Below are 24,357 nucleotides of genomic sequence, written 5' to 3' on the forward strand. Positions count from 1 at the left end.
ATAAGGAGTCTGAGAAGTCAAGTGTCTGTCATTTTTTACTTGTATAGTGGAAGGCAGCTCTGTCTCTACATTAGGGTTTATCCTCAAATACAGAATGGGAGTTACAATGTAGGACAGCTAAGGCAAAGAAAATCATTCCAACACCACCACTGTTTTTTTTTGGGGGGGGCGGTTCTGTTAGAAGTTCGGAATTTTTTTCACCTCAGCATGTGTCTCTTAAGTACTCTTTCATACAACTTGCTACTGATTTTCTTTGTAATTCTGTCTGGCATGTATCCTTTGTGTTGAAGGTTTTGTTTACTTACTGCTAATATTTTTGTCATTAAAAAATTGTAAAATATGTGTAACATAAAATTTAGCATTTTAACTATTTTTAAGTATACAATCCAGTGGCATTAAGTACATTCACAATGTTGTGCAACCTTTATCAGTATTCAACTCCAGAACTTTTTCCTCATCCCAGACAGAAACTCTGTACCCCTTAAACAATAACTCCCCATTCCCCCTTTCTCCCAGCCTCTTGTAACCTCTTTCCTAGTTTCTGTTTATAAATGAAATCATGTAGTATTTTTCCTTTTATGTCTGTTTTATTTCACTTAGCGTCGTGTTTTCAAAGGTCATCAATGTTGTAGCATGTATCAAAATGTCATTCCTTTTAAAGATCAAATAATATTCCTTTATATGTTTTTATTTATATCACATTTCATTATTCCATTTGGCTGCCAGTGGACATTTTGATAGTATTTTTTATTTGCAAAATTCCTAGTTGGTTATTCTGAATATCCATTGGCTCTTGTTTTATTTTTGTTTGCTTTTATTTCATACTTTTCCTTTTTTAAATGGAAGTTACTCATTTCTCTGAACACTGTAAAAAATTTTAAATGTTTATCAGGTGTTCCCGTCGTGGCTCAGTGATTAACGAGTCTGGCTAGGAACCATGAGGTTGCGGGTTTGATCCCTGACCTCACTCAGTGCATTAAGGATCCAGCGTTGCCAAGAGCTGTGGTGTAGGTCATAGACGCAGCTCGGATCCTGCATTGCTGTGGCTCTGGCATAGGCTGGAGGCTACAGCTCCGACTGGACCCCTAGCCTGGGAACCTCCATATGCCACGGGTGTGGCCTAGAAAAGACCAAAAAAAAAAAAAAAAAGTGTTTGTCAGACTTATAAAATTCTGAGAAGAATTTGTTTGATTTTTGAGTTTTTGAACATTAGATTCATTCCTTAGGGTTTTAGAATTTTGGTTTTCAGAAGTGGGAGATTTTGTTTTCCCCTTCTTCTCCCTCTGAACACATCTGTAGTGCTTGTATAGTCTACTTGCTTCCAAGGCCCCAATGTAGAGCTGTGTGATACAATAGCTTTTTAGATCTCCTTTCCCACAGTGATGTTGAACTTTTGGCAGATATTGACCTTTGGCTGAGGGAAGAATAAACTAAAGGTCTCTTTAGGTCCCAATCTGTTTAGCCCTGGTTTCTAAAAGCCAGGATTTTAAGTGAGGTTCAGTAGTAGTTTTTGCTATGCTTCAGTGTTGACCTTCTTTCAGGGAACTTTAAGTAGTGAACCAAGCCTTCGTCCTCTTCTCATTTGGAGCACTTTTTGTCCCTCTCCTCCCTATACATCTAAACTCCTAGGTGTCTCTTCTAGCTTTGACTCCAGCGCCTAAAATAGAAGTCCTGTGATTTCATCCTAGTTCATTGTTTCTGTTCTCTTGCTACTCTATTGAGATGTTAATTTTATTCTGGAGTTCAGAAATGTATTTGGTTTTCCATTTTGTATTTTCTCTGCTGAGTATTGAGAGGTGAAGAAATATATCAAAGCATGAACTTATAGAGCTGTTTGGACAAGAAGTCTTTGTGAAATATATTTTTATAGTACATTACAAAATCTAAGTCACCTTGCCATTATTTTTGTTAGATATGCTTTGGCAATTTGTAAGTAATGAAAAGATTGAGTCAACAATAGCTATTATTTATTAAATATCCTATATACTACTAAGTTTTATGTTTGACATTATATACTCGTCTTATCACACTTGAGAATCGCAGATTAGAAGATGGGATTATTCACTTATTTCACATGAAGTGGACAAGGCTTTGAGAGTTCATATATGTTTGCCAAAGTAGCATAATGAGGAAGGAGGGAAAATAGGAATTAAGGCCAAGTTATCTTACCCTAAAGTTCATGCTCTCAGCTACATTTCTGTGCAGTATACATTGAGAATTAAAGGATCCTCTCTTCTTACTACCAAATTGCATTTCTAACAAACTCTTTACTCTGTATGAACCTAGAATTCCTTTGAAAATCTGCTCACTACTTCACTTCATTTGGTTATTTTTCTTAGTGTTCTGATTATATTCTACTTGGTCTGTGGAACAATGTGTTTGTAAGTAACACTGTACCTGAATTTTAGGAATTTTCAAGATTTGATTGTGTATTATAATCTATAAAAATTAGTATTAATTTAGGTTTGGGTGAGTATAAAATGAGGTAAGTCTGAAGTTTTAGAACTTTAAAATAGGAGCAATGTAAGTTTCCCATAGACTCAATGATTAAAGACCTAGTGAATGAAACTTTTTTCAAGAAATTTTTAAGTTTATCCTATACATTTCTTTCTTTTCTTTTTCTTTTTTTCTTTTTTTTTATCTTTTTGCCTTTTCCAAGGCTGCACCTGCAGCATATGGAGGTTCCCAGGCTAGGGGTCTAATCAGAGCTGTAGCCTCCAGCCTATGCCAGGGCCACAGCAACTCGGGATCCGAGCCGTGTCTGCAACCTACACCACAGCTCATGCCAACGCCGGATCCTTAACCCACTGAGCAAGGCCAGGGATCAAACCCGCAACCTCATGGTTCCTAGTCAGATTTGTTAACCACTGCACCACGACGGGAACTCTTATCCTGTACGTTTCTGCATTAATCTTACTGAACAAAACACTCTTATAATATCTCCCATGTCTATTTCCATAATGTCAAGTTTAAATCTCTTATCCTTGCACTAAAGAATCAGCTTATAAATTTGATGAATATGGATAGTACTCTGGCATCATTCCAAGATGATTCTTTTTATCTGCTTGAATAAATCACACAAAATAAAAAAGAAAGCCATACAAGACATAATCAAGTAACATATATTCATTGATGCTCAATATTATTACAGTAAGTCACCTTTGAACACATTAGTTATTTGTCATGTCTCTTGCTGTGTAAAGAAATGATAATGCTAAATTGTGAAATAAGTTTTCCTTTGCTATTTCCAAATGGATGATGTCTTTGGCTAACAAATCAAATTATATGTTCCATACATGTCAGCATATCAGAATATGACATCTTTGGTCTCAGAAAATATTTCATTAGCCCTCGCAATTGGCATAGACATTATAAAAATATTGTCAAGTCAGGCCTCAACTTTCAATATCTTCTCATTCATTTTACGTGCATGAAGATCTGATATCTTTAGTGTCATTTGGAAAGGTGCATAATAGCTTCTCAGTCATAGCAGCCTTAAAGTTCTTAGATATGTGAAATTCTTTTCCACCTCAGCGACTTCTTGTATAATGTTTCTCTGCAGGTGCCACCATACTTGGTTCTCCTTCACAACACACTTTTCCTGTCATGACCCTTTTACATCTTTTGGATGTTGCCATTTCTTTAGAAAAGACTTCACTGATCCTCTCAAGTTGTATCCCCTAGCTAAAATCTCTGATTGTACACTTTAATTTCTTTCCTAGATTCTTCACTGTCTGTATCTATTTGTTGTGATTATTTGTCTGTCTAATTCCCTATGAAAATAAGAGCTCTCCGAAGATAGGGACCCTGTCCATTTTTGTTCACTGATAAATCTTTGGTGATTAGCACAGAGACTGGCACCATAATGAATACTGCTTACAAGGCAATTGAAGAAAAGCCAGTACCTTTCTTTTTCCAGGATCAGAATTTCTCTACAACATCCAGAATTCCTCAGTGGAAACTAGTTTCTAAGAAAACGTTCCACTAATACAAGGAAGAGCTTTGAACAGATTTCAGAATCCAATGTCTGAGTTGGCCTCACCCAACCTATTTCCATCAGAGCATGAGCTAATTTGTACTATTGATACATGTAAAGGGCACAAATTATTTTTAAAAATTAATCTAAGCAGGGCTTGGGCAGTGCTATGGTCTTTCCTTAGAGAAAAATGTTTCAAAACTGTCTTTTTTTTTTTTTTTTTTTTTTGTCTTTTTGCCATTTCTTGGACCGCTCCCGCGGCATATGGAGGTTCCCAGGCTAGGGGTTGAATCGGAGCTGGAGCCACTGGCCTACGCCAGAGCCACAGCAACGCGGGATCCGAGCCACGTCTGCAACCTACACCACAGCTCACGGCAACACCAGATCGTTAACCCACTGAGCAAGGGCAGGGACCGAACCCGCAACCTCATGGTTCCTAGTCGGATTCGTTAACCACTGCGCCACGATGGGAACTCCAGCATGATAATTTCTAGGTCCATCCATGTTGCTAAAAATGTGGGTATTTCTTTCCTTTTAATGGCTGAGTAATATTCCATTGTGTATATGTACCACCTCTTCTTGATCCAGTCCTCTGTCAATGGACATTTAAGTTGTTTCCATGTCTTGGCTATTGTAAATAGTGCTGCGATGAACACTGAAGTACATGTGTCTTTGCGAGTCATGGTTTTCTCTGGGTAGATGTCCAGGAGTGGGATTGCTGGATCAAATGGGAGTTCTCTTTTTAGTTTTCTGAGGAATCAGCATACTGTTTTCCACAGTGGTTGCACCAATTTACCATGCCACCAACAGTGTACTAGGGTTCCTTTTTCTCCACCCCCTCTCCAGCACTTACTGTTTGTAGACTTTTTGATGGTGGCCATTCTGGCTGGTGTAAGGTGGTACCTCGTCGTGGTTTTGATTTGCACTTCTCTAATGATGAGTGATGTGGAACATCTTTTCATGTGTTTTTCGGCCATCTGTATGTCTTCCTTTGGGGAATTGTCTGTTTAGATCTTCTGCCCTTTTTTTGATGGGGCTGTTTGCTTTTTTGGGCATGGAGCTTCAGAAGGTGTTTGTAAATTTTGAGACTAATCCCTTGTCAGTTGCTTCACTTGCAAAGATTTTCTCCCATTCTGTGGGTTGTCTTTTCGTGTTGTTTAGGGTTTCCTTTGCTGTGCAGAAACTCTGAAGTTTGATTAGGTCCCATTTGTTTATTTTTGCTTTTATTGTCAATACTCTAGGAGGTGGATCTGAGAAGATGCTGCTGTGGTTTATGTCCGAGAGTGTTTGGCCTGTGCTTTCCTCTAAGAGTTTCATAGTGCCTGGTCTTATATCTAGGTCTTTAATCCATTTGGAGTTTATTTTTGTGTATGGTGTGAGGGAGTGTTCTAATTTCATTCTTTTCCATGTGGCTGTCCAGTTTCCCCAGCCCCGCTTATTGAACAAGCTGTCCTTTCTCCATTGTATATTCTTGCCTCCTTTGTCATAGATTAGTTGGCTGTAGGTGCGTGGGTTTAATTCTGGGCTTTCCGTCCTGTTCCACTGATCTATATTTCTGTCTTTGTGCCAGCACCGTGCGGTTTTGATGGCTGTAGCTTTGTAGTATAGTCCGAAGTCCGGGAGCCTGATTCCTCCAGCTCCATTTTTCTTTTTCAGGATGTCTTTGGCTATTCTGGGTCTTTTGTGCTTCCAGGCAAACTTTAAGATAGTTTGTGCGAGTTCTGTGAAAAATGTCCTTGGTACTTTGATAGGGATGGCACTGAATCTGTACATTGCCTTAGGTAGTATAGTCATTTTGATAATATTAATAACTCTTCCAATGCGAGAACATGGTACGTCTTTCCATCTACTTGTGTCATCTTTGGTTTCTTTCACCAGTGTCTTATAGTTTTCAGAGTACAGGCCTTTTGTCTCTTTAGGTAGGTTTACTCCCAGGTATTTTATACTTCTGGATGGGATGGTAAGTGGGATTGCTTCCCTGATTGCTCTTTCTGCTCTTTCATTATTAGTGTATAGAAATGCCGTCGACTTCTGTGTATTAATTTTGTATCCTGCGACTTTGCCAAATTCGTGGATGAGCTCTAGCAGTTCTCTGGTAGAGTCTTTAGGAGTCTCTAGGTATAGTATCATGTCGTCTGCAACTAGTGGTAGTTTTGCTTCTTCCTTTCCAGTTTGGATGCCTTTTATTTCTTTTACTTCTCTGATTGCTGTGGCTAGGACTTCCAAAACTATGTTGAAGAGTAGTGGTGAGAGTGGACATCCTTGTCTTTCTTGTTCCTGATCTCAGCGGGAATTCTTTTCAGCTTTTCACCATGGAGAATGATGTTCGCTGTGGGTCTGCCACATATGGCCTTTATTATGTTGCGGTAGGTTCCCGCTCTGCCCACTTTCTGAAGGGTTTTTATCAGAAATGGGTGTTGGATTTTGTCAAAGGCTTTTCCCGCGTCTGTCGAGAGGATCATATGGTTTTTATTCTTAAGTTTGTTAATGTGGTGTATCACACGGATTGATTTGTGGATATTGAAGAGCCCTTGCATCCCTGGGATAAATCCCACTTGATCATGATGTACAGTCCTTTTAATGTATCATTGGATGCGGTCTGCTAGTATTTTGTTGAGGATTTTCTGCATCAATGTTCATCAGTGAAACGGGCCTGTAGCTTTCTTTTTCTGTGGAATCTTTGTCTGGTTTTGGTACCAGGGTGATGGTGGCCTCATAGGATGAGTTTGGGCGTATCCCTTCCTCTGCAGTTTTTTGAAATAGGTTCATAAGGAGAGCTGTTAGCTCTTCTCTAAATGCTTGACCGAATTCGCCTGTGAAGCCATCTGGTCCTGGACTTTTGTTTGTTGGAAGTTTTTTAATCACAGTTTCAATTTCAGTTCTTGTGACGGGTCCATTCATCTTTTCTATTTCATCTTGGTTTAGTCTTGGAAGATTGTACTTTGCTAAGAATTTGTCCATTTCTTCTAGCTTTTCCGTTTTATCGGCGTATAGTTGCATATAGCAGTCTCTTATGATCCTTTGTATTTCTGTGATGTCCGTTGTTACTTCTCCTTTTTCATTTCTAATTTTATTGATTTGAGTCCTCTCTCTTTTTTGCTTGGTAAGTCTGGCTAGGGGTTTATCGATGTTGTTGATCTTTTCAGAGAACCAGCTTTTCGTTTCATTGACCTTTTCTATGGTTTTCTTTGTTTCTCTTTCATTGATTTCTGCTCTGATCTCTATGATTTCTTTCCTTCTACTAACTTTAGGTCTTGACTGTTCTTCTCTCTCGAGCTGCTTTAGATGTAAAGTTAGGTTGTTTGTTTGAGCTTTTTCTTGTTTCCCGAGGTGGGCTTGTATTGCTACAAACTTTCCTCTTAGAACGGCTTTTGCCGCATCCCATGGGTTTTGGAGTGTCGTATCTTTGTTGTCATTTGCTTCTAGGTATTTTTTAATTTCCTCTTTGATTTCTTCAGTGATCCCTTGGTTGTTTAGTAGCATGTTGTTTAGTCTCCACGTGTTTGTGTTTTTTGCAGTTTTTTTTTTTTTTTCTTGTCGTTGATTTCCCTTCGTATAGCGTTGTGGTTGGAAAAGATGCTTGACGTGATTTCAGTTTTCTTAAAGTTACCGAGGTTGGATTTGCAGCCCAGGAGGTGACCAGTCTTAGGGAGTGTTGCATGTGCACTTGAGAAGAATGTGTATTCTGTTGCTTTTGGATGGAATGTCCTATAAATCTCTATTAAGTCCACCTGGTTTAATGCTTCTTCATTCAGGGCCTGTGTTTCCTTATTGATTTTCTGCCTGGGTGATCTGTCCATTGCTGTAAGTGGGGTGTTCAAGTCCCCCGCTATTATTGTGTTACTGTCAGTTTGTCCTTTTAAGGTTGTTAGCAGTTGCCTTATATGTTGTGGTGAACCAGCGTTGGGTGCGTGGATATGTAAAATTGCTACATCTTCTTCTTGGATTGATCCTTTGATCATTATGTAATGACCTTCTTTGTCCCTTAAAATATTCTTCAGTTTAAAGCCTATTTGGTCTGTTGTGGGTATTGCTACTCCAGCTTTCTTTTGATCCCCGTTTGCATGGAATATTTTCTTCCATCCTCTCACTTTCGATTTGTATGTGTCCCTAGAAGTGAAGTGGGTCTCTTGAAGACACCATGTAGATGGGTCTTGTTTTTGTATCCATTCAGCCAGTCTGTGTCTTTTGGTTGAGGCGTTTAGTCCATTAGCATTTAAGGTAATTATTGATATGTATGTTCTTCTTGCCATTTTATGAACTGTTTTGGATTTGTTTTTGCAGCTCTTTTTTCTTCCCTTCTTCTCTTGTTCTCTCCTCTTCTGGTTTGAGGACTATCTTTAGTGATGTATTTGAGTTGATTTTTCTTTGTTTGTGTATCAGCTGTAGATTTTTGGTTTGCAGTTATTCTGAAGTTTTGATTTAAGAGTCTGTATGTATGTGAGATTGTTTTAAGTTGTTGGTCTCTTAATTGCAAGTTCATCTCCACTGTCCTGCATTTGTACCCACCTCTTCTCGTGATTTCTGACTTTGGTGGTATAATTGCGCATGGATGATTTCATATCGTTACTGTATGTATACCTTTACTGGTGAGCCTTGTCATTTGTGGAATTTTTGTTTCTGGTTGTAGCCTTTTCTTTTCTGCCTAGAGAAGTTCCTTTGGTATTTGTTGTAAGGCTGGTTTAGTGTTGCTGAATTCTGTCAGCTTTTGCTTACCTGTGAAGCTTTTGATTTCTCCTTCAAATCTGAATGAGAGCCTTGCTGGGTAGAGTAATCTTGGTTGGAGGTCTTTTTCCTTTCTTCACGTTAAGTATATCATGCCACTCCCTCCTGGCCTGCAGAGTTTCTGCTGAAATATCCGCCGATGACCTTATTGGGGTTCCCTTGTATGTTATTTGTTTCTTTTCCCTAGCTGCCTTCAAGGTTTTCTCTGTCTTTAATTCTGGTCAGTTTGAGTAGTATGTGCCGTGGTGTATTCCTCCTTGGGTTTATTTTATATGGTACTCATTGTGCTTCCTGGATTTGAGTGAGTGATTCCTTCCCTTGTTATGGAAGTTTTTGGCTGTTATCTCTTGGAATATTTTTTCTGTCCCCTTCTCTCTCTCTTCTCCTTCTGGCATCCCTATAATAAGGATGTTGGTGCGTTTCACAGTGTCCCATTGTTCTCTGAGACTCTCTTCATTTATTTTCAATCTTTTTTCTCTTTTCTGTTCTGCATGTGTAATTTCTACTAATCTGTCCTGCACCTTGCTTATTCGTTCTTCTGCCTCCTGTATTCTGCTGTTAGCTGCCTCTAGTGAATTTTTTATTTCCGTGATTGTATTTTGCATCTCTTCTTGTTTAAGTTTTATATGTTGTGTCTCTTTGCTCAGTGTTTCTTGTAAGTTATCCATCTTTGCCTCCAGTTTATTTTCAATGTCTTGCATCATCTTCAGCATCAATAGTCTCAAGTCTTTTTCCTGGAGGCTGAGACTCTCCTCATCGCCTAGCTGTTTTTCTGGGTTTTTCCCTTTCTCCCTCATCTGAGTTGTAGTTCTTTGTGTTTTCATTTTTATAGGTTTTTGGTGTGGTGACCTGTTTACAGATAATAGAGTTGTATTGTAGCCTCTCTTACTTCTGATGTCTGCCCCCCTGTGGCTGAAGTCCCTGTGGGGGCTTGCTGCAGGCTTCCTCCTGATGGGAGGTGCTGATGCCTCCCCCCTGGTAGGTGGAGCTGATTCTTATCCCTCTGGTGGGTGGGGCTTAGTCTCTGGATTGGATTAGAGGGGCCTGTGTGCCTGAGGGGTCTTTAGGCAGCCTGTTTACTGAGGGGCGGGGCTCTGATCCCACCTGGATTGTTGTTTGGCCTGGGGCTTCTCAGTGCTGACTGACTGACTGGTGGGGCCAGATTTTCCCAAAATGGCCACCTCCAGAGAAAGGCACGCTGCTGAATATCCCCCAGAGCTTTGCTCTCAATGTCCTTCCCTCACAACAACCCACGTTCACCCCTGTTTTCCCAGGATGTCCTCCAAGAAGTGCACTCTCAGGTTTGACCCAGATTCCCATGGAGACTTTGCTTTGCCCTGGGACCCAGTGCATGTGAAAGTCTGTGTGCGCCTTTTAAGAATGGGGTCTCCGTTTCCCCCAGTCCCATGGAGCTCCTGTGCACAAGCCCCACTGGCCTTCAATGCCAGATGCTCCAGGGGCTCTTTCTCCTAGTGCCAGATCCCCACACGTGAGAGTTTGATGTGAGGCTCAGAACTCTCACTCCTATAGGTGAGTCTCTGTGAACCAGTTAGTTTCCGGTCTGTGGTGCTTCCCACCCGCGAGGTATGGGGTTGTTTATATCGTGTAATTGCCCCTCCTACCTCTTGATGTGGCCGTCTCTTTGTCTTCTGCGGTAGGATATCTTAAGGTTTCTTGTCCCTTTGGTTGAAGATTGCTCAGCCTTCAGTTGTGAATTTTGTTGTTTTTAGGAGAGAAGTTAAGCTCCAGTCCCTCTATTCCACCATCTTAATCCCATCTCTTCTTCTATAGGTTTTAAATTGTTGTGTCTTTATTGTTATTTAAGTATCTGTGAATTTCTCTTTGATTTTCAGTGATCCATTGGTTGTTTTGTAGCATATTGCTTAGATTACAGGAGTTTTTGTTTGTGTGTGTTCTTCCTGTGTTGATTTCTAGTCTCATAGCGTTGGGATCAGAGAAAATGCTTGAAGTGATTTCAATTTCTAAACAATTTACCAAGGTTTGACATGTGGCCCCAAGATGTGATCTGTCTGGGAGAATGTTCCATGTCCACTTGAGAAGAAGGTGTATTTTGCTGCTTTGGGGTAAAAAGTTCTAAAGATATCAATAATAATAATATGTTAATATGTTAATATCTTTTGGTCTAGTGCATCATTTAAGGCCTATATTTCTTTGTTGATTTTCTTTCTGTTTGATATGTCCATTGCTGTAAGTGGGGTGTTAAAGTCCTCCAATATTATTGTTTTAATGTCAGTTTCTCCTTTTATGTCTATTAGTATTTGCCACATATATTGTGGTACTCCTATGTTGGGTTCATACATGTTTACAATTATGATATCTATCTTCACCTTGTATTGATCCTTTAATCATTATGTAATATCCTTTTGTGTCTCTTGTGACCTTCTTTATTTTAAATCTGTTTTGTCTGGTGTGAGTATTTCTACTCCTGCTTTTTTGTGATTTTTTTTTCATGTAATGTTTTCTTCCATTCCCTAACTTTAAGTGTGTATATGTCCTTAGATCTGAAGTGTGACTCTTATAAGCAGCATATATATGGGCCTTTTTTTTGTATCCATTCAGTCTATGTCTTTTAGTTGAAGTATTTAATCCATTTACATCCAATGTAATTATGGATGGTTATGTACTTATTGTCATTTTCTTAACCATCTATATGTGCAGAATTGTTTCTGGTTGCTGGTCTCTTAATTTCAAATGCATTTCCAATGTTCTGTATTTATCCTCTCTTCTCACGCTTGCTAGTTGTTATGTCATATTTGTCAGTGGGTGATTTCCAAATTTTATGTTATCTTTGCCTTTACCAGTGAGCTTTTTCATTTGTAGTATTCTTGTTTCTAGTTATTGCTTTTCCTTTTCCACTTGGAGAAGTTCCTTTAGTAGTTTGATGTAGACCTTGTTTGGAGGTGCTGAATTCTCTTAGTTTTTGCTTCTCTGTAAAACTTTTGATTTCTCCATCATTGCTGAAAGTGAACTTTGCTGTGTAGGATATTCTTGTCTCTAGGTTCCTCCTCTTTATCACCACAGATGTATCTTGCCAGTCCTTTCTGACTTGTAGAGTTTCTACTGCAAAATCAGCTGTTATCCTTATTGGGTTCCCTTGTATGTGATTTGCTGCTTTTTCTTTGTGGCTTTTAATATTTTTTCTTTGTTTTTAATTTTGATCATTTCAATTAGTATGTGTCTTGCTGTGTTTCTCCTTGTGTTTATTTTTTTTAATTTTATATGTCTGATTTTTATTTTTTTATAATGATTTTTTTTAAAATTTTGTGTTGTCTGTTTTTTTAGGGCTGTACTCGCAGAATATGGAGGTTCCCAGGCTAGGGGTCTAATCAGAGCTTTTGCTGCTGGCCTATGCCAGAGCCACAGCAACACCAGATCTGAGCCACATCTGCAACCTACAGCACAGCTCATAGCAATGATGGATCCTTAACCCACTGAGCAAGGGCAGGGATTGAACCCACCTCATATTTCCTAGTTGGGTTCGTTTCCGCTGCACCACAACAGAAACTCCGATTTTTATTTTTTTCATTATACCTGATTTATAGTGTTCTGTCAATTTTCTACTGCACAGCAAGGTGACCCAGTCACACATACACATGTACATTCTTTTTTCTCACATTATAATGCTCCATTACAAGTGAGCAGACATAGTTTCCAGTGCTATACAGCAGGATCCCATTGCTTATCCATTGCAAAGCAATAGTTTGCATCTTTTAACTGCAAATTCCCAGTCCATCCCACTCCTTCCCCTCTCCCTTGGCAACCACAAGTCTATTCTCCATGTCCATGATTTTCTTTTCTGTGGAAAGGTTCATTTGTGCCATATATTAGATTCCAGATATAAGTGATATCATATGGTGTTTGTCTTTTTCTTTTTGACTTTCTTCACTTAGTATGAGAGTCTCTAGTTCCATCCATGTTGCTGCAAAAGGCATTATTTTGTTCTTTTTTATGGCCGAATAGTATTCCATTGTGTATCTATAGTGCATCTTAATCCAGTCATCTGTTGATGGACATTTAGGTTGTTTCCATGTCTTGGCTATTGTGAATAGTGCTGCAGTGAACACACGGGTGCATGTGTCTTTTTCAAGGAAAGTTTTGTCTGGATACATGCCCAAGAGTGGAATTACTAGGTCATATGGTAGTTTTATATAGCTTTATAAGGTACCTCCATACTGTTTTCCATAGTGGTTGTACCAGTTTATATTCCCACCAACAGTGCGGGAGGATTCCCTTTTCTCCACACCCTCTCCAGAATTTGTTATTTGTGGACTTATTAATGATGGCCATTCTGACTGGTGTGAGGTGGTACCTCAAGGTAGTTTTGATTTGCATTTCTCTAATAATCAGTGATGTTGAGCATTTTTTCATGTGTTTGTTGGCCATCTGTATATCTTATCTGGAAAACTGTCTGTTCAAGTCTTTTGCCCATTTTTCAGTCGGGCTGTTGGCATTTTTGCTGTTGAGTTGTATAAGTTGTTTGTACATTTTAGAGTTTCAGCCCTTGTCAGTTGAATCATTTGAAACTATTTTCTCCCATTCAGTAGGTTGTCTTTTATTTTTTTTTAATGGTTTCCTGTGTTGTGCAAAAGCTTGTTGGTTTGATTAGGTCTCATTAGTTTATTTTTGCCTTTATTTTTGTTACTTTGGGAGACTGACCTGAGAAAAATTTGTATGGTTGATATCAGATAACGTTTTGCCTATGTTCTCTTCTAGGTGTTTGATGGTGTCTTGTAGCACATTTAAATCTTTAAGCCATTTTGAGTTTATTTTTGTGCATGGTATGATTGTGTGTTCCAGTTTCATTGATTGACATGTGGCTGTCCAGTTTTTCCCAGCCCCACTTGCTGAAAAGACTGTCTTTTCCCCATTTTGTATTCTTGCATCTTTTGTCAATGGCTAATTGACCCTAGATGTCTGGGTTTATTTCTGGGTTCTTTATTCTGTTTCATTGGTCTCTGTGTCTGTTTTGGTACCAATACCACACTATCTTGATTACTGTGGCTCTGTATTATTGCCTGAAGTATGGGGGAGTTATGCCTCCTACTTGGTTTTTGTTCCTCAGGATTTCTTTGACAATTTTGGGTCTTTCATAGTTTGGATTTTTTGTTCTTGTTCTGGGAAAAATGTCATGGGTAATTTGATAGGGATCACATTGATAGGGATCACATTGATAGTAGATTGCTTTGGATAGTATGGCATTTTTACAATATTAATTTTTCCAACCCAGGAACATGGAATATCTACATTTCACTGAATCCTCTTTAATTTCCTTCATTAATCTTTTATAGTTCTCAGCATATAAGTCTTTAACCTCCTTGGTCAGGTTTATTCCCAGGTATTTGATTTTGTTGGGCTGCAATTGTAAAAGATACTGTATTTCTGTATTCCTTTTCTAATATTTTATTGTTAGTATACAGAAATGTGACTGATTTCTGAATGTTAATCTTATATTTTGCTACTTTGCTGAATTTGTTGATCAGTGCAAGTAGTTTTCGGCTTGAGTCCTTAGGGTTTTCTGCATGTAGTATCATGTCATCTGTATACAGTGACAATTTTACCTCTTATCCAATTTGGATACCTTTTATTTATTGTGTTTGTCTGGTTGCTATGGCTAGGACTTCCAATATTATGTTGAATAAAAGTGATGACAGTGGGCATCCTTGTCTTTTTCCAGACTTAAGTGGGAAGACTTTCAGCTTTTCTCCATGAGTATTATATTTGCTGTGGGTTTGTCGTAATGGCGTTTATTATATTAAGTTATGGTCCCTCTATACACACTTTGGTAAGAGTTTTTATCATGAATGGATGTTGGACTTTGTCAAGTGCATTTTCTGTATCTATTGAGATGATCCTGTGGTTTTTGACTTTTCTTTTGTTATTGTGGTGTATGTTGTCAATTGATATATGTATGTTGAACCATCCTCGTGAACCTGGGATGAATCCCACTTGGTCATGGTGTATGATCTTTTTTATATGTTGTTGGATTTGGTTGGCTAAAATTTTGTTGCAGATTTTTGCGTCTATATTCATCAGAGATATTGGCCTACAATTTTCTTTTTGGGTAGTATCTTTGTCTGCTTTTGGCATTAGGGTGATGGTGGCATCATGGAATGTCTTTGGGAGTGTTCCTTCTTATTCAGCCTTTTGGAAAAGTTTAAGGAGTGTGGGTATAATTTCCTCTTTGTATGTCTGGTAGAATTCACTTGTAAAGCCATCTGATCCTGGACTTTTGTGTGTAGGGAGTGTTTTTTATTACATATTCAGTTTCATTTCTATTTATCAGTCTGTTCAGTTGATCTATTTCTTCTTCTTCTTTTTTTTTTTTTTTAAGGGCCAAAGCCATAGCATATCGAAGTTCCCAGGCCCAGGGTCGAATCAGAGCTACAGCTGCCAGTCTACATCACAGCCACAGCAATGCAGGATCTGAGCTGTGTCTGTGACCTACACCATATTTCATGCAACACTGGATCCTTAACCCACTGAGCAAGGCCTGTCATTGAACCTGAAACCTCATGGTTCCTAGTTGGGTTCATTGTCTGCTGAGCCATGATGGGAACTCCAGATCTATTTCTTCTTGATTCAGTTTTGGCAGTCTATATGTCTCTAGAAAGTTGTCCAGTTCTTTTAGGTTGTCAAATTTGTTGACATACAATTGTTCTTTTTTATTCTCTTATGATTTTTGTATTTCTATAGTATCCATTGTGATTTCTCCTTTTTCATTTCTAAATTTGTTTGTTTAGGTTTTTTCTCCTCTCTTCTTGATGAGTCTGGCCAGAGGTTTGTCAATTTTGTTTACCTTTTCAAAGAACCAGCTCTTGGTTTTATTGATTTTTTTCTATTGTTTTTTGAATCTCTATTGTATTGATTTCCTCTCTGATCTTTATGATTTCCTTCCTTCTGTGTCTTTAGGTTTCATTTGTTCTTCTTTTTCTAATTCATTTAGGTGAAGTTGTGAATTTGAGATTTTACTTCTTTTTTGAAGAATGCCTATATTGCTATGAATTTCCCTGTGAGCACTGCTTTTGCAGCATCCCATAGATTTTGAGTGGTTGTGTCTTCATTATCATTTGTCTTGAGGTATTTTTAAATTTCCTTTTTGATTTCCTCATTGACCCATTGGTTTTTTAGTAGCATGTTGTTTAGTCTCCATGTAGTTAGTTTTTTCTCATTTCTTTTCCTGTGGTTGATTTCTAGTTTCATAGCATTGTGGTCAGAGAAGGTACTTGAAATAATTTCTATACACTTAAATTAACCTGTGCTCCAGTATGTGATTGATCCTTGAGAATGTTCCATCTGCACTTGAGAAGAATGTATATTTTGATTTTTTTGCATGTAATGTCCTGAAAATTTTGATTAAGTCTAATTTTTCTATTGTGTCATTTAGGATCTCTGTTGTGTTATTGATTTTCTGTGTAGAGGATCTATCCATTGATGTGAGTGGGGTGTTAAAGTCTCCTAGTATGATCGTATTCCCATCAGTTTCTCCTTTTATGTCTCTTAGTATTTGTTGCAGGTACCTGTGTACTCCTGTATTAAGGGCATATATATTGACGATTGTAATATCCTCTTCTTGAATGGATCCTTTCACCATTAAATAGTGTTCTTTTTTTGTCTCTCTTCATGGCCTTCATTTTAGAGTCTATTTTGTCTGATATGATTATGCATCTCCTGCTTTTCTGTCTTTTCCATTGGCATGAAATATTTTTTTTCCCACTCCCTCACTTTCAATCTATATGTGTCCTTTGCCCCAAGGTGAGTCTCTTGTAGACAACAGATTGTAAGTTTTTACTTTTTTATCCAATCTGCCACTCTGCATCTTTTGATAGCAGCATTCAGTCCATTGACATTTAAGGTAATTTTTAATAAATATGTATTTATTGCTATTTTAAATCTTGTTTTCCAGTTGAGTCTATATTTCTCCTTTTTTCCTTTCTTTTTTTGGTTGGTTGGTTTGCATTATTTTGTGCTTGAGTATTTTTCTTTTTAGTTTTTGTGAATGCAATGTTTGGTTTTGATTTGTAGTTGCCCTGTTGTTTAAGTATGTTAACCCCTTCCTGTATCTGCTTGCTTTAGCCTGATGGTCATATAGGCTCAAAGGCATTGTTAAAAAGAAAATGTATCTATATTTTCTTATTTTCCTTACCTACATCCTGTAATTTTGTATTCCTTTTTTAACATTTTCATGTGTATCATTTTGCTGTTCCTTGTATTTATCATCGCTTTTGCAGTAGTTTTTTTTTTTTTCCCCCTCTTTTAGATCTATATGCTGGCTTATTTAAGTGATTGCTTTCCAATTGTGGTTTCCTCATCCTGTTTCTTCTTACTTTTTTATTTAGAGAAGCCCTTTTAGTATTTCTTTTGGAATGGGTTTAGTATTGCTGTACTCCTTTAGCTTTTGTTTGTTGGAGAAATTCTTTATTCCCCTTCTATTTGAAATGATGTCTTTTCTGGGTAGAGTATTCTAGGCTGCAGATTTTTTCCTTTCAGAACTTTAAATATATCTTGCCTCTCCCTTCTGGCCTATAAGCTGATAGCCTTATGGGGGTTCCCTTATAATTAATACTTAGTTTTTCTCTTGCTGCCTTTAGAATCTTCTCTTTAACTTTTGCCTTTTTTATTATAATATGACGTTGTTGTGTGCCTGTTTGGCTTCAACTTGTTTGGGGCCCTCTGTGCTTACTGTATCTTGGTATTAGTTTCCTTTAGATTTGGAGTTTTCATTTATTTACTTATTTAGTCTTTTTTGCCATTTCTTGGGCCATTCCCGTGGCATATGGAGGTTCCCAGGCTAGGGGTCCAATCGGAGCTGCAGCCGCTGGCCTATGTCAGAGCCACAGCAACCCAGGATCCGAGCCACGTCTGCAACCTACACCACAGCTCACGGCAGTGCCGGAATCTTAACCCACTGAGCAAGGCCAGGAATCGAACCTGCAACCTCATGGTTCCTAGTTGGATTCGTTAACCACTGCAGCACAATGGGCACTCCCTAGATTAGGAGTTTTCAGACATAATTTCTTCAAATACATTTTCAATCCCCTTTTCCTTTTCTTCTTCTTCTGGAATTCCTATTATGTGTAGATTGGCTTGCTTTATATTATCCCATGGATCTTTTATATTGCTTTCATGTTTTTTCATTTGGTTTTCTGTCTGCTCTCCTGATTGGGTGATTTCCATTATTCTGTCTCCAAGTCATTAATTCATTCTTCTTCATTATTCATTCTCCTCTTTAGTGCCTCTAGCTCAGTTTGCATCTCTTGAAATTAATTTTCTAATTTTTCTATATTCCTTCTTATATATTATAGTTCTTTTAAAAAGAAATCTGCATTACTTTTTATATCCACTTTTAATTCATTGATATTCAGCTTTAATTCCTTCAGTATTTTCACTATCTCCCTTTTGAACTCAATGCCTGTCAGACTGCAGAGGTCTGTTTCATCGTTTACTATTTCAGGTGAATTCTCTCATTCCTTTAACTGGGAGTTGTCTTTGAACTTCTTCATCTTGCTTATGTTTTTCTTTTTCTGTGTGTTTAGGGAAGCCATACTGTAGTCTTGGGGGGCTACTCCTATGCAAGTGCACCCCCTTATATTTTGTGGGGGGTTACTATTTATTTTTGACATGGCAGTTTGAACATTTGTTGTCTCTTTCTTTGGTGTGAGCAGGCTGTTATTCCCAGGGTGCTGAGTGTGTTTCTGGGGAGAAGGAGGCAATGAGTAGGGCTAGTAGTCAGTGCCTGGTTGTGGGCTCTTAACAGCAGCAAGGACCTGCTGGCTACTTCTAGTTGTAGGGCCCTGGGAATTGGTAATGAGCCTCATGCAGATTGACAAGGTGCCCAAAGCATTTGGCAGTGGCAGCAGCAGGGTGTGTGAGTTCCCAGGGGAGTGAAAGCAACAACAGGTAGTGTTCAATTGCATGCCCTCCTCTGAGGTGATTGGAGCCACAAGTGGTGCCTGTTCAGGGACCCCTAGTGGTAGCAGGCCACACCCACCTCTGGAGTCAGTGATAACTGTGGTGGTTTGCTCCTGCCACATGCAGACCACACAGGAAGCCTTCCATCTCACTTAGCCCACATAGGAGGTGCTATACTGGCTGCTTCTAGTTGCAGGATCCTGGAAAGTCACAGAGGTCAAGCATGTGGGCACTGCCCAGAGCGTTTGGGCAGTGGTAACAACTGGGCTGGTGTGCTTCCAGGGGTTTGAGAGCAACAACAGGTGGTGTTCAGTCACAGTGCCCTTCTCTGTGGTGCCGTTGAGGTAATGGGGGCTGCAGGTGGTGCCTGTTTATGGACTCCTAGTGGTGTCGGGCCATGCCCACTTCTGGAGTCAGTGATAACTGCTGTGGTTTGCACCTGCCACCTGCAGACTGTGCAGGAAGCACCCTGTCCCACCAAACCCATGCAGGAGGTGCTGCACCAGCTGCTCCTAGTTGTAGGGTTTGGGGAAGGGACAGTGATCAAGCATCTGGGTGCCACCCAGAGCATTTGGCAGTGGCAGCTGCAGGGCAGGTGTGTTCCCAGGGGCATGAGAGCAACAACGTGTGGTGCTTGGTTGCAGTGCTTTTTTTTTTTTTTTTTTGCCAATTGCTGAAGTGACTGGGGCTGCAGGCAGAGCCCACTCCCAGTGGTGGCAGGTCATGCCTCCCTCCGGCCTCCAAGAAGAGCTCCACAGTTTGTCCCTGCCACCTATAGATCATGCAAGAGGTACCATGTCGCATTTAGCCCCCTGTTGCTCCCAGCCCACACAAGAGGTTCCTGGCCACCCACAGCCCACATAAGAAGCACCCAGTCTCCTGTAGCCCTTTGTCAGAGCTGCTCTGCCCTCTGAGAGCCCACACATGTGCATGGGGAGATTTCTGTGGCAGTCCGCTCCTTCTCCTCTCGCCCTCCCCAACAATGGTGCCTTGCTTCTCCTGTAGGCCCAGACCTTCTCCCGGGTTCCCTCTGCCATGGCATTCCACTCCCCAGCCTGTAGCACACACCTCCCCTGCCCGTGGCACACCTCTCCTTAGCCCCTCAGGCTGTCCCCGCACAGCAAACCCCAGTCCTCTCCCCAGAACTGACCTCCAGAGCCTAAGTCTCAGGGCCCAGCCCCTGCCCAAGCATCTCAGGCTGTGGTGTCCAGGACGATGGTTCAGATGATCTTTGCAACTCTCACACTACTTTGCCCTCCTCAGTCCAGTTGCTGTGCTTTTCTCGGAGACTTTGAGATTCCTCTGTCTCAGCTGATCTCCCGGTGGATTAGGTGGCTTCTCAGAGGGTGGATTCCTTTTCTCTTTCACAGCTCCCTCTTAGGAATGCTAGTCCTGTCCTGATTCCTTCTCTCTCTCTTTTTCTTTTGTTCTACTCAGTTATGTCAAGAGTTTCATCCCCTTTTTGGAGGTTTAAGTTCTACTGCCAGCATTCACTAGATGTTCTGTGCAAGTTGTTTTACATGTAGATGTGTTTTTTTTGATGTGTTTGTGGGAGAATGTGATCGAGATGTTACTCTTCCATCATCTTTTTTATTATTATTATTTTTTTAAATTTTTTTTTTTTGGTCTTTTTGCTATTTCTTGGGCCGCTCACGCAGCATATGGAGGTTCCCAGGCTAGGGGTCGAATTGGAGTTGTAGCCGCCCGCCTACGCCAGAGCCACAGCAACACTGGATCCGAGCCGTGTCTGCAACCTACACCACAGCTCACAGCAACGCTGGATCGTTAACCCACTGAGCAAGGGCAGGGACCGAACCCGCAACCTCATGGTTCCTAGTCGGATTTGTTAACCACTGCGCCACGACGGGAACTCCACTCTTCCATCATCTTGATCGGCCTCCTCCTTGTGTTTATTTTGTATGGAATTCTCTGTGCTTCCTCAACTGGAGTGAGTGTTTCCTTTCCCATATTAGGGAAATTTTCGTCTATAATCTCTTCAAATATTTTCTTGAGCTGTTTCTCTTTCTCTTCTTTTTCTGGAATCCCTATGATGTGAATGTTAGTGTGTTTAATATTGTCCTAGAGGTCTCTTAAACTCTCCTCAGAGAGGAGACTCTTTTCATTCTCTTTTTTTAATTCTTTTCCGTGGCAGTGATTTCAGCCACTCTATCTTCTACCTCACTTATTCATTCTTCTGCCTCTGTCCTGCTATTGGTGCCTTCTAGAATATTTTTCATTTCACATATTGTGCTATTAATTTTGCTGTTTAAATCCTCTAGCTCTTTGTTAAACATTTCTTTTAAGTTCCCAATCTGTGTCTCCATTATTTTTCCAAGATCTTGGGTCATTCATATCATCATTATGAATTCTTTTTCAGGTAAATTGCCTATCTCTTCATCATTTAGTGGTGGTTTTTTTTTTTGTGTGTGTGTGTGTGTGTGTGTGTGTGTGTGTGTGTTTGTCTTGTTCCTTTGTCTGAAAGCCATCTCTTTGTCGTTTCATAATATCTGCCTTTCTGTTTATCATCCCCTTGGCAGTAGGAATGTAGATGCAGTATCAGGTGCCCAGTCATGGAATCTTCAGAGGTGGTAGTGGTTCACGTGTATCCATAGCATGTGTTGGGAGCAGCAGTGTCACAGTCCCTCTCTTGGAGCTGGGTGACTGCTAGGAATGGAGTCTATGAGGCAGGTGGCAGTGATTCACAGTTCACAGGATTGCTTTTGTAGCACATCGGGGTAGCAGTGTCTCATGCAACCCTACCTGCTACCAGGTAGCTTTCAGGACTATTTCCTGTAGCTTGCAATGTCAGCAGTTGCTTCTGCCATCCCTCCCTTTGCCAGGAATGTTATAGGGACTGCTCTCTGTAGCTGTAGGGCCAGGCACTGCTGTTCTGCCATTACTCCCCTTGCTTGGCTGGTCTAGGGATCTCTCTCTAATGCTCAAAGGGTTGGGGGAGGCTTCTGCCTAGCTCTTGCTAATAGACTCTCTCTGTAGCTGCAGGAATGTAGTTCTGGTGGTCCCTACCCCTCCCTGGTGGCTGGTAGGGGTGCTCCCTATGGCCACTGCGGATCAGATTGTGGATTAATGGGCCTCCCCCAGTTCCCTTGGTGTGGAACGTGTGCCACTTTGCAGGGCCACTGATAGGGACCTTGTAACTTGTGCTTTTCTCCAGCTGGGCAGCCCGCATCTCTTTTGGGTACAGATCAGGTGCCACTATTTTGAGCTCCTGCAGGAGCTTGTGCTTTTCTTGGTCAGGCTGTTTACAGCTTCCATGGGGAACGGGCACTAGTGGTCCTCTCTAAGCTCTTTTGGAACTGGCGCCACCAGCAGGGAGGCTCCGCAGAGCCACAAACCATGGCCCTTGTGTTTTCTCTGGGTTGGGCAGATTACTTCTTTTTTTTTTTTTTTTTTTTTTTTTTGGTCTTTTTGTCTTTTTTGTTGTTGTTGTTGTTATTGTTGCTATTTCTTGGGCCGCTCCCGCGGCATATGGAGGTTCCCAGGCTAGGGGTTGAATCGGAGCTGTAGCCACCGGCCTACGCCAGAGCCACAGCAACGCGGGATCCGAGCCACGTCTGCAACCTACACCACAGCTCACGGCAACGCGGGATCGTTAACCCACTGAGCAAGGGCAGGGATCGAACCCGCAACCTCATGGTTCCTAGTCGGATTCGTTAACCACTGCGCCACGACGGGAACTCCTTTTTTTTTTTTTTTTTTTTTTTTTTTTTTTTTTTTTTTGGGCAGATTACTTCTTTCCTGGGGAATGGGCACCATCACCAGCGACTCTTCTGGTGCAGGTTGGGTGCCACTAGCATGGGGGCCACCAGGAGCTGGGAGCTTGTCTTATTCCCCCTGAAGGTTACTCTGTCTGCTTTAAAGACTCTGCAGCCTTAAGGGTGGGGCTGCGTACTAGTTGATGCTAGATGGCCACTGCTACCAGTTGGCTCTCCAAGCTGAAGCAGACAGTGTCCCACATCTTGAGAAAGTAAGCACACAGGGAACAATGCTCTAGTGGTGGATCCTGCCCTTCCTTCTAGCACCCCCAAACCAATGGCATCTGTCCTTAAGCCTGACTGGATTGTCTCTGCTTGCATTGCCCTCAATTTGCAGTCACCCTATACTCTAGTCCCTTCAGGCTGTTTCCACATGGCCAAATCTGGTTTTTTCCCATGTAGCCAGCCCCAGCACCCTCTTTGAGTCTGATCTCTAAGGCCAAAAATTTTTTAGCTCCTGACACCTGCCAGCAACTGTATATAGTTGCCTATAGCACTGACCATTTGTGGAGGATTATTTCCATTTTAACTGCTTCACACCAATTGTCTACAGTTCCCCCTCCATTTTGACCAATATCCTTGCTGGTGGGGGAACTTCCCATGGTGCAGAAGCTTTTCCTCTTTCTAGCTACCTCTTGGGGGTACAGGTCCCTTCTCTCTTCCTTTTGTGTCTCTTTCTTATTTCTTCTTTCTTTTGTCCTATCTGGTTTTGTGAAGTTTTTTGTGCTCTGTCATAATACTGAGATCTTTTGTCAGTTTTTCACAAAATTATCTGTATGAATAGTTCCACATATAGATGTATTTTTGGTGTATTTGTGGGAGTAGTTGAGCCTCACATCCTACTATTCTGCCATCTTCTCTCTGTCCTCTCTAAATTTGAGTCACATTTGTTGAAAAGGGCAATAGACAATATTCTGGTATTTTATCAAAGATAATGTGGCTGTTTGTTGTGGCTCTGGTTCTAGGCAGTATGAAACTGTGGTTCCACTTGAAGATTCTATTGTGACTGAAGTTACAGCAACTCTACAAGAATGGGCCAGTCTGTGGAAACAACTCTATGTGGTAAGTGGTTGACAACTAGTTTACTGGATCATGAAAATTCCATTGTACCAAGTGAAAAAAATTATTGTCCTTAGTCTAATCACAGATTTTTATATTTCTGAATATTTGTAGTTTTTCAAAATATGTTTCCAGTATTAATTAAACATGGTAGACTTGAGTTTTGTCCAACCTCAAGAGAATAAGTTAGGAGTTCCTTTTGTGGCACAGTGGGTTAAGGATCCAATTACAGCAGCTCTGGTCACTATGGAGGCATTGGTTTGATTCCTGATCTGGTGTAATGGGTTAAGGATCCAGCATTGCCACAGCTGTGGAATAGGTGGCAGCTGTGGCTTGGATTCCATCCCTAGCCTGGAAACTTCCATATGCTGTGGGTGCAGTTCTAAAAAAAAAGAGAACACATTATTCATATACCTGTAGTTCCCTTCACCCTATTCCAGTTAGTAGAATGTAAGTTCCATAACACCAAGGATTTTAGCTGTCCTACTCATTTCAGTATCCCTAGAAGCTTTCGTGAAACAGATGCTAAATAATTAATGAACAAACCTCAGAGTTACATAGTGAACATAGTGGTAGATAAAGGCCAAGAAGCTATAGGAACACTTTCTTACAGCTTAAAGGATTTGTATTATGTGATACTTTTGGCCAAGTCAACAATGAATAGATTAATAGAATCTCAGTTCATATCCTCTGGAAACTTTGAGAGTAGTGGGTGATAGGACACAAAAAAATCTAGACTAAAAATAAGTGACAGGGTTTGGGTTCTGAACAGGATGGAGTAAACACATTGTGTTTTACTCCTCCTACTAATCACAAGAAAAATCCTAGATAAAACCCAATAAATGCCCTACCAGAATACTCTGAAAGTTAGGAAAAAGAAGAATGAACTGACTG

The 24,357-nt window shown here is 40.4% G+C and overlaps 1 protein-coding gene across 14 annotated transcripts in view; it reads left to right on the forward strand.

Moving 5' to 3' along the window:
* The window catches only part of DOCK3 (dedicator of cytokinesis 3), a 504,996-nt gene that overhangs the window by 149,836 nt on the left and 330,803 nt on the right, over positions 1-24,357 (forward strand). For all 14 annotated transcript variants that reach the window (XM_021068831.1, XM_021068838.1, XM_021068839.1 and 11 more), the window contains one exon: positions 23,370-23,466. In XM_021068831.1, the coding sequence (XP_020924490.1) occupies positions 23,370-23,466 (97 nt within the window). The remainder of the gene's footprint in view (positions 1-23,369; positions 23,467-24,357) is intronic.

The sequence above is a fragment of the Sus scrofa genome, chromosome 13 (genome assembly GCF_000003025.6).
Source record: "Sus scrofa isolate TJ Tabasco breed Duroc chromosome 13, Sscrofa11.1, whole genome shotgun sequence".
NCBI lineage: Eukaryota > Metazoa > Chordata > Mammalia > Artiodactyla > Suidae > Sus > Sus scrofa.